At 38.2% G+C, this 16,595-nt stretch overlaps 1 protein-coding gene across 1 annotated transcript in view; it reads right to left on the minus strand.

Moving 5' to 3' along the window:
* The window catches only part of UBE3A (ubiquitin protein ligase E3A), a 50,053-nt gene continuing 33,458 nt past the window's right edge, over positions 1–16,595 (minus strand). Inside the window, exons 7-13 of the mRNA XM_009998745.1 lie at positions 9,879–10,023; positions 5,139–5,344; positions 3,296–3,460; positions 2,174–2,329; positions 1,995–2,068; positions 962–1,105; positions 1–681 (exon numbers count right to left, since the gene is read on the minus strand). Of these exons, the coding sequence (XP_009997047.1) occupies positions 561–681; positions 962–1,105; positions 1,995–2,068; positions 2,174–2,329; positions 3,296–3,460; positions 5,139–5,344; positions 9,879–10,023 (1,011 nt within the window). The 3' untranslated portion in view covers positions 1–560. The remainder of the gene's footprint in view (positions 682–961; positions 1,106–1,994; positions 2,069–2,173; positions 2,330–3,295; positions 3,461–5,138; positions 5,345–9,878; positions 10,024–16,595) is intronic.

The following is a 16,595-nucleotide window of genomic DNA, read 5'->3' on the forward strand; positions in this document are numbered from 1 at the left end:
ACATTCCAAGTTCTCCCTTCCATCTTTATTGATTCGTAAGATTTTGCACAGAAAACTCTTTGGGGGCTAGAACAGCAGTAATTGCATCACACTGTTTTTCCAAGACTTCAAGTTTCAAAAGCAAACTCTTCAAAAAGTACAGTTCTTGATTTGATTAGATACAGGGACAAAAATATAGCACATACTTGAAGGTTACATGGTCTACAAATGATGGCAATATTTTCCTTGGGAGAGTACAGTTTGTTTTCTTGTAAATACTCAAAAAGGCTCAACTTCAAGCAGTAATAAACACAAGCAAAAGTGATTTAACCCTTAAAATAAATATTCAGGAAAACCTCTCTGTACATACAAGTGAAAGAATATGTAACACTTTCACGCTAAAAGAAAAAATAAAGATTTTTGTTCATATAAGCAGCTGAAATCTGCTGTTCCAGCCCAATGTCCCCAGTAAAGAAGGGAGGCACAAACACAGGTGACTACTGTAGCTCACTATCTTATGGCCTTTTTGGACAGGGACATCACCACCATCATTTTTTTTTAAATCCCTTTTGTTATATTTATTACAGCATGCCAAAGCCTTTGGCATATGTGATGGCCTTCAATAATCTTTCTTTAAGCTTTTCTTTGCTTGAGTACTCCGGAAGCAAAAGTACATTAAAGCATGTGTGAGATGTGGGTAACCTGTGGGGAAAACAAAAGGAGAATTCAGATCTGGGAACACCCAATACATGCAAGAAATACTCTTGTTATTTAAAAAATTCAAAATCATTTAAGAGAGTCTATTTTGCTTTAAGATTCAACGTTCAGATGCAACAAAGTCAAGAAATTAAAAGCACAGAATTTGCTTCTGTTGATAAACAAACAAAATGCAGATTTATTTATTTTCCTTTTTACTTCTCTGTATCTGGGCCATTTTTGGCTATGATCATCTTTACAAAATGCAGATTTATTTTCTTTTTACCTCTCTGTATCTGGGCCATTTTTGGCTATGATCATCTTTAACTTTCCAAGTCCTCCCACAGGCGCTCTGTCTGTGCCTGTTGTAAACTGTAAGAAGAGTCTTTTCTGTTCATCTGTAAATGAATGGACTATTTCCCAGAATTCCCTATGAAGGAAGAAATTAAAAAGCAAACTGAAAACTTTAGCACAAACAAAACATTAAAAAGTAATTGAACTTGGAAGGTTTACTAATTCTAATCAAGCTTAACATGAAGTTTAGAAGTTGCATTCAAAACCCAAAACTAATGGTATTTAGCAATCAATACAATTCAGAAGTAAAAATCTGAAACATTAACAAAACACTGCAGTTTAACTGTTTTAAAATGTCAATTTAGCTGAAAAGTAATCTGCAGATATTCTTCCTTTATCTTATTATTCCTATTTCCTAAGGAATTATATTGGTTCTGCTATATTGTTTCTACCACCTGCTGCTGCTGTCAAATGTTTTGCCACCCTAGCAGGAACAAGTAGCTGGCACAGTCTAAAGGACTGAAGATAAACACTTTTCTGACCCTTGTCTTCAGGGGTACTCTAGTCAAAGGGGGATATGAAAGTAAAACATTAAAAACATCTTCCCTCCAAGTAAATTCCATGTTTTTTAGATTTCTAATTAAAGATTTACACACACAACCTATTCAAACATCCAAGTGCTAGTGTGTTTTTTTTAGTTTTGTTTTTAAAATAACAGCAGAGCAGTGGTAATTTATTGAAACAGCCCTGCTTATACTAGGTATTATTTAACTATATGGTATATGAGAAAGAAAAAACCCAGAGGAAAATCCCTTTTAAGCTTTACCAAAGTTCACTGGAAGCTATAGACAAAGCTTCTACTATCTGCTCTTCTCTAATGACAGGACTTGATTAAAGTGAAATTATACATAAGACATTTGCATCTCCAGTACCACAAAAAAGACTACATCTTAGAATATTAAATTCATTATGAAGCAACAGACATATAAAGTGATTTTAGTCTTTCAGAAATTGGAAAAAGTTACCTAATAATAAGAGAGTCTCTTGTATAGCCACCATCATATTCTGTAGTTTCTTCTAGTGCTTGAAAATCTAAATTCTGAAAGAAGATGACATTTAAAAAAAATGACCCCTGATTATACTCTTGGGATAAAAAAAAAAAAAAAAAGCTCCTGTTTTTCTGGTGTACATTCAGGATTCTTACCCTACTTCCACAAATAAGTAATTCAATTTCCTCTGGTCTAAATAAATATTTCAAAGGAGATTCGTTGGTCACCATGTGGAATCCTCTCCGAAAGGCCTTGAACTGCTTTTCTACTGATTTATTGAGTATGTAGTCAGCATACAGATTGACAAATTCCTGTAAGAAAACAATCCCCAAAAACCCCTTAGTACTTTGACACATGCCACATGAAGTATCCCTCAAAATACAGGACCTTGAAATACACTTAATTCTATAATTCTGTGTAGATTATTTGGGATCAGCTTCTACTCAGCCATAATAAAGAGCAAATCTCAAATATTTCTTAAACAAATCAAACACAAAATCACAGAATATTAGAGGATCACTCAGAAAGGCATCCAGGCAGGTCTTGAAAGTCCCCAGAGAAGGAGGCCCCACAACCCCTCTGGCATTCTGTTCCAGTGCTCTGTAACCCTCACAGTAAAGAAGTTCTTCTTCATGTTGAGGTAGAACTTCCTGTGATTGAGTTTGAATCCATTGCCCCATATCCTATCTCAGGGCACAAGTGAAAAGAGCTTGTCCCTGCCTCCTTGATGCCCAGCCCTCATGTATTTATAGACATTAATTAGATCCCCCCTCAGTCTTCTCCTCTCCAGACTGAAAAGCCCCAGGTGTCTCAGCCTTTCCTCATAAGACAGATGTTCCAGTCCCTTAATCACCCTCATAGCCCTTTGTTGGACTCTCTCAAGTAGATCCCTGTCCCTCTTGAACTGGGGAGCCCAGAACTGGACACAACGCTCCAAGTGAGGTCTCACCAGGAGAACCTCCATCTGCTGGACACACTCCTCCTAATGCACCCCAGGATACCACTGGCCTTCTTGGCCACAAGGGCACATTGCTGTCCCATGGAGAACTTGTTGTCTTCCAGGACTCCACACCACAACCAGAAGCTATGTATACATGTAACAATGCTTTCTAGAAAAGAGAAGCCCTTTCTGCTCACAGCCAAACTGTTCTCTGGCAATTTTAAAAGGCTTTTACACTTAAATGATAAGCGAGACTAAACCTTTATAGAGTGCTACATAATTCTGCAGAGTGTATCTAAAAATTACAGATTATGTTAAAAAAATGAGCCGAGTATACCTTTCTGTTTTCATTTGTAATAGGAATTTTATCACCGTTTTCCTTTAAATCATGCATCATGGGATTGCCAAAGAGATCCGTGTGAGATATTTGAAACGTTATCATCATATCATCTTCCACACTTCCTTCATACTCTAATAAATCTCTCAAACTCTGGTAAAGAACCTAGCAGAGTAAGAAATACACATCTGTTATCAGTAAGTTTCAATAGATTTCACTGAGTAATAGCAGAAGACATGACATCATCTGCCTCAGAAAGGGTTGTTACATTCTATGACCCGCATCACCTAAGATCTCACGTAAGAGTCCAAACAAAGGTACATTAAGCTCAGTGTTTGTAAAAATAACCAATAGCAGACATTCAGAAAAGATAAAAAACAATCACAGCAATGACTGATAACTCCCTTAGAAGAGCCAGAAACCTTCCTAAAATGCAATGGTCAGACCTGCAGCTTAAGAGCCACTGATTTACCTCTTCCTCTTTTCACTTTTTTGAAACTACTTATTTTTGTGGCATCCAGAACATTTTACACTATTAAGTTGAACATATATGTATCAAAACCAAAGAAAGCACTGTATTTTATATCAGATAAAATTCAGGCAGCAGGCTTTCATCTCTTACATCTTGATTTAAAACCCAAACAAACTAGGAAGTAATCATGAAGCAACACAGACAGAGCAGTCATTAAAGGAAGAAAACATTTATACACAAAAAAACCCAATAATGAGTTAGATCAAAATTTGCCAAGCTCAGAAGGAAGTGTTTAAGTCATATTAGAATAGTTTAAAAAGGATTGTTTTTAAAAAGTCAGAGTAGGTGTCAGAGGAGAAACATAAGAGTAGGGGAGAAAAGTTAGGAAATGGCCTGACTGCCTTGTTTCAGAGATAAATCCACTTTTCCTGTCATTAAAAAACATTGACTATGCAATAAAATGACAAGAAACTGGGAGAATTGTGTACTTCTCAATGTAATTTTAAAGAGAAATTGGTCGAAGCTGGCATGCCATTGTTTGCAGCCATCAAACACAGACCAGATAACCTATTTTTTGATTACACATGCCTCGTTTTCTGATTAAACAAAAATACAACTTCTATTTAAACTTGATAATTGTGTTGATCTTTTTTGAATAGCTGAAGATTTTGCATAAGGGAAACGTCCCTCCATTTCACATGGAGTCTGCTAATAACTTGTACTAGCTAGCATGAGGGAAAGCTACTAGTTGTCTCTGATTGAAGATGGACCAGGGCCAAGACATCCTGTACACAGGCTTCCATGTTTTACCTACTGAAACACAGGCAGAGCTTAGTGTTTTTGTACAGCCAAAGGCTGGGGAGGGGGGGAGGATGATGGATCTTGATCACTGCCCCCAAACCATGGGGATGTTCTGGAACTGCTTCATCTGTATCTTGCTTTAGACAAAAAAAACCCCAGTATCACACAAAACAGCATCACACCTACTGTTACCTGCACTTTTTTTAAGAAACCTACTTCTACAAATAAATAGCCTAATTTTAGAGTTCTCTTTAGGAAGATACTATAAATAATAGTTTATGTTTAATAGTGCTCTTAGTAACATTAAGTAATTTCAGCAGTATGTAAAAAAACAGAACCAAGCTTTATTTATAACCAGCCCTATTTGTTGACTTGACAATTCTGCATTCTCCAAACCACACGTAGTAAAGAGGTTTTACTGCTTATTAATTTAACAAATACAGACTCTTCACACAAGTCACTGGTTATTTCACTTCCATTTCTGACAGTGATCTCATGCTCAATTTAAATCTAGATTAAGTTATTGCATGGAAAATGCATTAATAAACTCAAATAACATGATGAACTTACAGGATGAGAGTCTGCCAGATCACGGAAAGTTCCTTTTTTGCCCATTAGCTTCCTGTAGACAACCATGGGAAAATGTACATCCAGTATACAGTTATTGTAAATAGCCAGACCCAGTACTATGCCAATCAGTGTAAACTGACCCTCAGTTTCAAAAGAGGACGGATTAAACCAAAACAGTTTTGTAGACTCATCATATGTGAACATTCCTGTAAAAAAACGATGTTGAACAATTATGGTTACATTTCAATACATATTACATGTAAAACATACCATTATAAGCCCATTTGCATTAGAATACCTCTAAAACGTGTTTATTTTAACATTATACTGAATTTAGCGGCAAAGAAAAGCTACTTACCTTGAGGTAATTCGAGCTGCTCAAAACACTGTCCCTCACATGACCACTAAAGGCAGGACAGAACATCCTGCAGTGCCTGCTGAAGCCACACACACACAGCCTGTCAGCCCCTTCCACTACTGAGGAACCAGCAGCACATTGTCAACACAGATGGGAACTTTGATAAATACAAGTGTCAAAAAAACCCCACAAATCAAAACCCACGTGGATTAACTAATCCTGAATAACTCAATTTACTATAAAGTGAAGGCCCTTCCTCAAAAGGCTTTTCAAGACTAGTTCCAGCAAGAAACAGGACTAGATGCTGCCCTATTACTCAGTTGGGAGCTATGATGATGGAGCAGTGATTAACCATCATATGTGATCTTAAGAGTTAGATGACCAATAGATTGGTTTAGTTTTTTTGTTTAAAAGTACTCAACAAGGTCCATGCAGCTACAACATACATCCTAACTTGAGGGGAAAATGTAGCATGGGACTGCTGCTTCACAAAGAAGGATTGCAATTTTAAGAGCTTGTCACTGTTGAAAGAGAGAGTTTTTGCTCTGTTCTCCTATCCCCCTCATCTGATTCAGCTCACTATTTCAGGTGACCAATCCCCTGCCAAGTTCACAAGCTTAGTACTTTCACAGAAAGATTCCACCAACAGATGAGCTGGCACACAGAGGGAGAAGGTAAAACTGTACAGACAAGAGAAGCGAAAGAAGAGAGTCCTTTACCCTTTTGGCTGTAGCAAGCCACCACATCAGCTCGTTTATGAAACCAGAGTTTGAGTACAGGCTATAAGCTACTTAATGAGTTCCACAGTAAAATCTATTGCTTTTCTGACTAGATACTGAAGCAAGATAAATGCAAACCACACAGACTGCATGGGAGAGAGAGCGTGCAGCCTGGGCAAGGAAAGTTCCAGTGACCTGCTGCTTGTACAACTAAGTCTCCTAATTTCCAGGCAGAACCTATGGACAAGTGCCCAGGCTTCATGCTCCCAACACACCAGAAGTTAGATGGATGCAAGTGGTCAAGAACATGAACTATGATTTATCCTGTCAGCTCTTAAAAGATACACTTATTTACAACCTACGGAGATGTACAAATTGCCACATGAACAGAGCCACAAAATTACTCCTGATACTGAAAATGAGATACCACATTCCACCAAGAGATAAAGCCTGAAATCTCATTCTGTGTAAGGAAATGAACTGCAGACTCATTGGCTATTCCCCCAAATTGAACATTATTTATCTCAGAAAGATACAAGGACAGGGTCAGCTCTTAGAGGAACACAAAAATAACAGACTAACACAATAGGTAAGGCAACTGGAAATCAGAAATGAATAAGCAACACAGACAAATAGAAACCTGAATTCCACTTTTTTAAATTGATTGAAGGGCTTTCTGGATTACTGGTACAACAAAAGTAAGGAGTTGTACCTTTTGGAAGATTATGACAGAGCTAAAAAGTCAAAATAAACAACACCAGCAAATGTCTAATAATGAAGGACTAACAGTTTGCCTAGATCTGTATCTGGTCACACTTGAATGTGAAATATAGAATTTATTGACCACAATTAAGACTACAGTATATTAAAAACATAAATAAAACACCAGAAGAAACTGAAAGCTGCAATAAGGGGAAACAACTGTATTGTGCTGCTAGGAATATTGTATGAAGTTATTCCTTCTTCTCTTCTACTATGGTGACTGTTGGTCATAAATCTAGTATTTTGTCTGAGTTACTGCCTCCTTTGAGTAAAAAAATCAAGGTAGTTTAATATGAAAAACACATCAAATGTGATGGCAAAGAAACTATTACAGCAGTAAACGTCACTCCACATGTGCTTAAGAGAGGACAGACGTTTTAAATTCCATTAAAGAATTTCCTTAATTTTGTCTGGTAAATAAAGCATTTACAGATCAACAAGTCACACCTGGTGTATATATGTGGTGTGTAAACTGTTATACTGCAGTGTATATTAATAGGTGCAAAGAAAAACTGAATGCAAGCTGCATTTTCTCCTTTTACACATTTATGACAAAAGCCAATAAACGCCTTTTTAACCACAAAGCTGATGTGAATAGAAAAAAAGGTATATACTTTTCTGTATTTTGAAAGAAGTAAAATATAAAACATGCATACATATCTAATCTATTACCCATCTTTAAACACAGGGAGCTGTACTAGTTTGGTTTGGCAGGATGTTTTGGTAGCAGGAGAAGGGCCCCAGGGATGGCTCCAGTATGAAGCTGAGAAGCTGCCCCTGCTCCAAACCCAGCCAAGGAGCCATTAGAGGGACAAGAGATGCACCTCTGCCAGTAACATACGGAAGAGCTGAGGTCAGAGCTGAGCAGGGCGAGCAGTTAAGGGAGAAGAGCTGAGCTGGAGGGGCAGAGGTGCTGGTGGTTGGTGAGGAGGAAGGGGCAGAAGGTGCCCCAGCAGCAGTTTCCCTGCAGCTCATGGCGAGATGGCAGCTGTGCCCCTGCACTCATGGAGGAACGTGGTGGGACATTCCCTGAAGGTGCCAGGAGGGAGGAACTTGGCCCCTGGACTTGGATGTTGTGGCCAGAGGATTTGCTGCCAGTGGGCTCTGATTGCTCAGCTGTGGAAGCCCCCGGGCCAGGGGAGGTGGCTGTTCCTGAAGCCCCCATGACCCCGTGGGGAAGCAGGGCAGGACTGTCAGGAATCCTTCTTGCTGAGGAGGCAGGAGCAGCAGGAACCCCCAGGCTGTGAAGTGACTCTAAACCCCATCCCCTGTCCCCCTGTGCCGCTGGGGGGAAGGAGGGAGAGAAACCGGGAACCAAGGGATTGGGGCCCGGGAAGAAGGGAGGGGTGGGGTAACATCTGCAAGCCCTGTTCTGGGTGTGTCTGTGTCCTGGGGGGTGTGATTAGTGTGGAATTACAGTATTATTTTCCCCAAGCTGAGTCTGTTTTGCCCAGGCCCTTAATCAGTGAAGATCCCTCCTTGTCCTTTGTCTGGACCCAGGAGCTTCTACTTGGGCTTTGTTGAATGAGCTGCCACCTGGTTCTTTGTTGTCGTGTTGGGCCCAAACCACAACAGGAGCATATATAAACTGGCTGGATCTTAGCTGAGTCAGACTTCAATTACTAAGCAGGAATATTTCAATGCAGGCACCCTACATTTCTGTGTAGGTATAGTCAGAACAAAAAAGTTTTTTTCACTGAAAAGATAACTTTGTAATAGTAGAGAAACTGCCTTACTTTACCATACTCTTAATTTATTCCAAATAACTTTGCTACTCCAGATTCCAAATCTCTCCAAGTTAATAGTTGTTTTCAGAGTGAGTAAGACTTGTCTATGGATCTGTATCATTTGTTATCAGTACTGGCTTGTGTAGAGTGAAGGGCAAGTGCCAAGGTTCAGATTCTATTACTGATTTTGGGGACCTCTTTAACCTGGTCAAAATGAATTTCTGTGTTTCTTCAGTAACTTCCTAAGCTCTGAAACCAGGAACAGCTTCCTTTTTGAAAAACAGTTCAGTGAACCTAAATTAACTAATGGCCATAACCTGCTGAGCTTCTTTCATAGAAGCCATTACAGGAACTAACATTGTGACATCATATTCCACAAAAACGATGAAAATCAATATAGGAACCTGGTAGGTCTCATCTTTATTCCAACATAAAATATTTTAACTTTTCAAAATATTTTAATCTTTTCAGAGCAGCAGACAAGCTGCACATCAAAAGCAGCATATCTTTACATGTATAAAAATGGAAGCATAAAAGACTGATGAAGAAAAAGATAAAATGCAGGAAGATGGAAATGTGGCTGCTAAAACACAGATAGAAAACTTTGGCTCCAACATATCAAATGACTCCTAGTAGTTCTTAACTAACTAGCAATTAAATTTGACTTTCCTGCCATACTTTGAATCTGCACCCCTTTTAGATGAAATAAGTAGAAGAAATGAGACTGTAAGATTTCTTTTTAAGCTGGAGGAAGTAGAGGAAATAACTCAAAAACTTACCACAGTCCTACTCTGGTTTTATTGCAGAAGCCCTTTATCTTTGGTTTGATTACTAATTCTAGAAGCTAATCACATAGCAAAGTGAGGAGAAAAGTGAGAGAAGAAACAAAGGAACCCTGCAAAGAAACCCTCTACTAGTGACATATCTAAACAAGCAATGGTAGCTTTCGCTAACTACATACAATTATTCTTTTCATCATTCAGAGGATGACTGATGACACAGTGAGCCTCAATGGGTCAAGTACCATCATCAAGCTTCAGAGAAGCAGCAGCAGACACAGAAAGGCACTGCATGGACACCAAACAGCTCAGGTTGGACAGGACCTTGAAAGATCATCTGGTCCAACCTTTTGTGAGAAAAATCTGATAAATCAGTAAATGACTAGAACACATACCAATATCTGGATTGAAGATTTCTTCCACAACCAGTTGAAAGAATTCTTTGGAAACACCTCCTTCATCTACCCCTTGCTCTCCTTCAAATTCAACATACAATTGCTTCTTCAAGTCTGCAGGATTTTCCATGGCAATCATCTCTAGCTATTGAGTGAATAGACAGAAGCATTTCATTAGTAAATCTGTTTACTAGAAGATTCAGTTGAATATCAAATAATTAAATCAAAGCTACCTGCCAAACCTAGGAAAGAAGCAAGTTTAAATCACAACAGTAAAATATCAGAAACCAGTAGTACTAATGTAACTGTAAATCACTCTAAGCATATGTTAGAATTTGGGGTTTAACACAGCAATAAATTTACCACAGATCTGATGAGACGGCCAATTAAGTCTGTTGGTCCTCTCCATTCCTATTCTTTTAAGCTTTCCTTTTAAATAACTTAGCATTGTGTTGCACAAAATTCACAGAAAACAGTTTGAAAACAAGATCTATTATTGGAATAATTAAATTCATCTGACAGTGAAAAGAGGCTGCAATCTGATCTACACATTTGACAATGAATGGTTTAGTGAAGGGATTATACAGATACGTTTTCAGAACCTTCATGTTCTTCCAATTTACAGTGGAAGACACAAGACAAGCCTTTGACTAGGAGCTGCATCTCACAAAGAGCTGGGAATTAAAAAAACCCAAACAAACCAGAAATAAAAAGACACCAGTATTACAGTCAAATCAATCCCCTTTCCTCTTGGCCCTAACAAAGAAGTTTCAGAAATTTGCTCTTATTTCTTCAGTGCCTTAAAAAAATAATCTATTGCATTGCTTCTACAACAGTGAGAATTCTGTTAAGGTCAACAGAAGTTGTGATCTTTCATAAGAAAGGGTTTCATATCTATATAAAGGGCATTACAGGTCTTTCCCTTTCTTCCAAAAAAAGCCTATGTCTTCAGTAAATCAAGTCATGCAAGAATATTTTCATCTGGTAAGAGATATGCTGCTTAAAAGCATAAACATATTGGCTAAACCTGTACAGCACGATTATATGAAACATGTCAAAGAAGACTCAACAGCAATAAAGTAAGGCACAGACAGACCTGTCCATTCCTCTACCAAGATCATGTCAGTGGTGAGCTTTGCCTCTAATCCAGGCTAGAACAAACTGTACTTACCAGCAGGTATCCTTAACATGCCGAATAATCTCCTTTGATTTCATTACCCTACCTTTTCCACACATGTCAACACATCCTTTACATCCCAGAATTTTACTACAGAGGTGTGAAGGGAAATGGGAATAGAACAGAGATAATCAAGGTGGCAGCAATAATGGCACCATCAACTCATTAAATGACTCCACCAGTGATACTTTTTCTCTGGGCAACTGTGCAGGGAGCCACTGTGCAAAAGCAGGACAGCAGGGGCAGAGAGGGGACAGAGCCAAGGTGGTTAGCATACTGGGTTTGAAGACCTTGAAGTTCCTCATGCAAAAGGAGCATGTGGAGAAAGAACTGCACTACCTGCTCTTGAAAACTAGTAGCAGGGAGAAAGAGTAACTCCATAGCACAAAAAGCTCAGTTGTTTTTTTTAAAAAAGGAGGTAAGCCATGGCCCCCAATAATGCAAGCAAGGCAGATTAGCTGATTTGAGATACGTATTACAAGATTATCTGGAAAGCTACCTAAAACATTTGGTTTTCTATTGCATATCACTTGCAGTGAACTGTTTTTTGCCCTTAAGGATACCAAATAACATTTATTCTTTGAAATTCATTATGTTTTATCAACAGTACTTCTGCAGGAAAACCATGTTGTACTTCCCCCCATTGGTACTTGCATCTTGCCTTTCATGTACAGCTTAAACTTATGCACCTTATGGATATGCAAAAAAAATTGTTCCCAAATAGGAGGACAATGGAGCTTAAGGCATGTTCCAAATACTACTGAGACTTCAAAACCAGAAGCAGTGTTTCTTTTAAGACCATAAGTATGGGCTATAAGTTCTCCAATTTGAATCCTTTCCACTTACAAATGGCATTAAATACTTTTTTTTTTTCTTCCCAGCAATTTATTATTTTGCAAGTTTTAGGAACTTCAATGAGTTCTGAGAAAACAAGTATTGGCTCTGCATTTCTTTTGTAACCACACCCTTTGTCATAGTGTAAAGGTGCACTTATAGTGCACTATAATACACTCATAGTTGGGAGATTACTCATATACAGAATCACAGAACCCCAGGGGTTGGAAGGGACCCCGAAAGATCATCTAGTCCAACCCCCCTGCCAGAGCAGGGTCACCCAGAGCACATCACACAGGAACGTGTCCAGATGGGTTTGAATGTCTCCAGAGAAGGAGACTCCACAGCCTCTCTGGGCAGCCTGGCCCAGGGCTCTGTCACTCTCCCAGGAAAGAAGTTCTTCCTGATATTCACATGAAACCTCCTATGCTCCAGTTTCCATCCATTACCCCCTGTCTTATCACTGGACATCACTGAAGAAAGCCTGGCTCCATCATCCTGACACTCGCCCTTTACATATTTGTAAACATACATAGAAAGCAATTAAAGAAAACAATCTATTTCAAAATTATTTTTTTCTCTGAGAACTATGCTGCAATGAGTGATGTAAAAGAAAAACACTGTTAAAAAAGGGGAAGGAAACACTCTTAATTGAGCAACAATGGCTGGGCAGAATGGAATGCTGAGCTAATGTCCGAGAGGGAGTCAGGTAAAGAACTACCCAGAAACTCAGTCTTGAGTCAAAGCCTAATGTTCCTTAAGTAGCTTCTATAACCAGGACAATGTTGCTAAGCTGCTCAATTGAAGGTTGTGAATTTAGCTGCTCCTTTGAACATGTCTTCATGTCTCTCAACACTGACACTTCACAGGAAAATTTGAACTCAGTGGAAAACATGACATTAGTCAAGATGATAGTAGAGATGCATTGAACTTTAGCAGAACTGCAACAGCGTTTCAATAGCAAGGAAGTATCAGCGTCAATTTAAAGCTTTCTGGTTTTTAAATAATCAGAGCTACCCAAATTGTGTCAACACAGATGATGCCAGCTAAACCCAGTCTATGTGAAATCCTAAAGTTTTAGAAGTCACTGTTTTCTGCTGTGATGGCCTGACTGGCCAAGCAGATAAAATCATCATTACTTTTTCCAGGGACTTTTCTGAAAGCATGTCTGAAGCAGTAGCATCAAAAATTTATGCTAAATCTACAAATTGAAGAGCTGAAAGGTGAGACATGACTTTATGAAGAATCAACTGTATTTGGATGGCTGAAACATGATATTGTGCCAAAACTTAAGAGACTGTATGATTTATTTTGCTTACAGAACACCATGATGCTTTTCAGAAACTGGTATCTTCCACTGGATAACAGAAATTGACAACATTTAAAAGCTTAATGTGATATCAGATTTTATTTACCTCCATTGATACTAATTGAAATTATTCAGTTAAAAATTATCAAAACCCCCTCAATGTAACATAAAAGTTCGCTTTAAGGCAGTAGCAGGTACACTTTCCATGTCAGAAGGCAAAAATGACATGAACACAACTAATTTAAGTTTGAAAGTACCAGTTCATGACATGTCACTTCATGACATAAGTCAGTCACCACATTTTCTGCAAAATTGCATGTGAAGTAATACTTAAGTGACTAAGAAGCATCCTCTCAAGCTGTACTTTCTGGTTCATGCATACATCACCCCAGACATTCTGCACGCAAGCAAACACAAACATCAACTTAGTCTACGAGAACCTCAAAGCTCCTAGAGTACTTTGTTGGTAATAGACTATGAGAGAATCTGTCTACTGGCTCCAGTTGCTCATGAATATATTTAGCAGAGTCATTTACAAGCAGGAGAGACTTACTGCCTGCCAGCCATCTACATTCCATGTGAAATTTGTCAAGGTGAGTTTCTAAGTAGCAAGCAAGTATCAGTCAGACTGGGATGAAGGAGTCCAAGACATTCTCACTTGCAGAATCCCTGTGCCATAACTCACATCCTTTATATTACTGCTACCTAAGAATAAATCCACATACAATCTGTGCAAAAAAAAAAAAAAAAAAAAAAAAGTAGTAAACTCTCACTAAGGGGATGAAAGAAAAAGCAGTTGGGGAATGAAAAGGTAGAAGAGTGCATTTAGGGTTAAGGTTCCTTTCGGTACTACCACACTCGAGTAACTTGAGTTAGCAGTATAGTTAACTTCTCAGAAGAAACCTGTCTGACACACAAAAAAAGTACATTAACTGCTTTCAAGAACTGCAAGCTCAGCTACCAACTCCCAAATGCATGGGTTCCTTAACAAAAGTGGTGATTAGCACTTTACTAATCACAACCTCACCACCCATGTATTTTTTCAGACTAGCTTACATAAAAATAAGTGTATAGTATTTCTACAAAGAATGTTTCATTAAGTGAAGTTCAATTAAAAATATGAAAAATGAGTTTCTGGTGCAAGTTGGACACAGGCAAAAAAGCCGATTAATACACGTGTAAATAAAATTTTTGCTTAAAAATTAGAATTTGTTCCAGGGTGAAGTAAAATTCTCTTAATAAATTACTTTAAGTTACTGCTTCAAAGATACTTAAAAGGTATTGCTTCAAATTTTCAGTAAAAGAATCCTACAGCAACTAAAGAAAAAAAAAAAAAAATCACTTACCAGTGCTCATATTGGTTGTAAGGAACTCCAAAAAGTGAGAAGCACGTAATGAATTCTCAAAGTTTAAATATTAAATATTCATAAGAGAAAAATATCACCAAGACAGCTTGGTGATAACTTAATTAGCTTGACTAACTAGCAGAGAAAGACCTGTACTTAGTCCATTTTCAAAAAGAAATTACAAAGGCTGATGGATCTATTTGCTTAAAAAAATAACAAGCATCAATAAGGAAAATATGAGTAAGACCATCTCAACCAAATTTTAATCAATATTTTCTGAAAATGCTTTCATCATGAAATTATCAGTTATTCTATACATATAGTAAAAAACTCAGTTCTGTAAAGACACAGGTCTAATAACTTAAGTATGTAATTACCTGCAATTCAAACAAGTCTAAGTATCCAACCTCAGAAGTAAAACTGCAACACAGGGGTAAAGATATTGGAATCATAATTACTTACCTTTAATTTTAGCACATCTGGAAAAATTCTGACACTGAAGAGATCTATGAATAAACTTTCACTATTGAATAATATTATCTTGGCAAGATCTAACAGTTTTCAGTGAGACCCTTCCAAAGTTCAATATTGCACCTGAAACCTTAACAGCAACTGACACAAACTCACACAACTATCTTTCACTTAGGTTTGATGCTGTCAGTGCTACTACAAAAGCACATGGTGCCCAACTTTGACCTGCAGTTCCAGCTTTGACTCCTATCAGAGATAGAACAAATCACTTTAGGGATTAGGGCATGCAACTGAAGGTCTTAATAGAGATCAATTACAGGCCAATTAGAAAGTGGAGACAAAATGTGAGATCTACTAAGAAAAAAAAATCATTTTTCTACCTTTTACAGGAAGTAAACATGCAATTTTTTAACAGATCAGGCAAGATGACAGTGTAGAACAGTGTTTTCCCTACGATATTTCTACAGCTACTGGCAGACTTGCAGATTATAGAGACTGAGATTTGTGTGTGGGTCACATCAAAATGCTTATAATGCCCATTAGCTTTTGATGGATCTTCCATTCATGAGGATCTAAACGTTCTGGGCAACGACAGCAATAACTTTAAGGTACACTGCATGGAAAAGATATGTCCTTTTGAGTATGTTGAACATCCCTTCTACAAAGAAAGGCTGAGAGAACTGGGGCTGTTTAGTCTTGACAAGAGAAGGCTGAGAGGGGATATTAATAATGCCTATAAACATCTGAGGGATGGGTGTCAACAGGAAGGGGCCAGTCTCTTTTCGGTGGTGCCCAGTAATAGGACAATGAACTATGTGTAACTAAAACATAGGAAGCTCCATCTCAACATGAGGAGAAACTTTACTGCGAGGGTGACAGAGCACTGGAACAGGCTGCCCAGAGAGGTTGTGAAGTCTCCTTCTCTGGAAACTTTCAAAATCCACCCTGATGCATTCCTGTGAGACCTGCCCTAGGTGATCCTGCTCTGCCAGGGGGGTTGGACTAGATGAACTCTAGAGGTCCTTTCCAATCCCTAACATTCTGTAATTCTGTGTTAAGCCCACTTATGACTGGGTGCTACCAGTTCAAAGAATCACTCTTTTCCATTCAACTTTTCCATGTCATCTTTTATTTCCTCTCAGTAATTTTTTTTACCATTAAGAGGACTTAACAGTCTCTCTGAAGAGACCGTGAACTCTTCAAATGTACTCCTACTGCATCCTTTAAAATGAAAACAAAGCAAAAAAGATAAAAGGCATACCACAGTAAGGAGAGACATTGTATAGTTTCATTTGCTCCTTTTTTAACAGTCCTCAGTAATATTGAGAATCTCTTGCATACTGATACTTTATATAATTAGTTACCTTTTAATGACTGATACGTTTTATGTACCCACTACATATATTTATCAACCCAATTTTCTCTAAGTTCACATCATCTTACAACAGCTACTTTGCTGCCTCTGCAGCTCCCTTCCTCTAGCTAGGATGGGGAGTCTTCATTCACCTCCATTTTACTGAACATCATCTATTTTCCACTTTTGAGAAATGCCTGGGCTGCACTTGCTCATGTTGACTAAC

This window comes from Chaetura pelagica, unplaced genomic scaffold (assembly GCF_000747805.2).
Source record: "Chaetura pelagica isolate M959 unplaced genomic scaffold, ChaPel_1.0 scaffold120, whole genome shotgun sequence".
NCBI lineage: Eukaryota > Metazoa > Chordata > Aves > Apodiformes > Apodidae > Chaetura > Chaetura pelagica.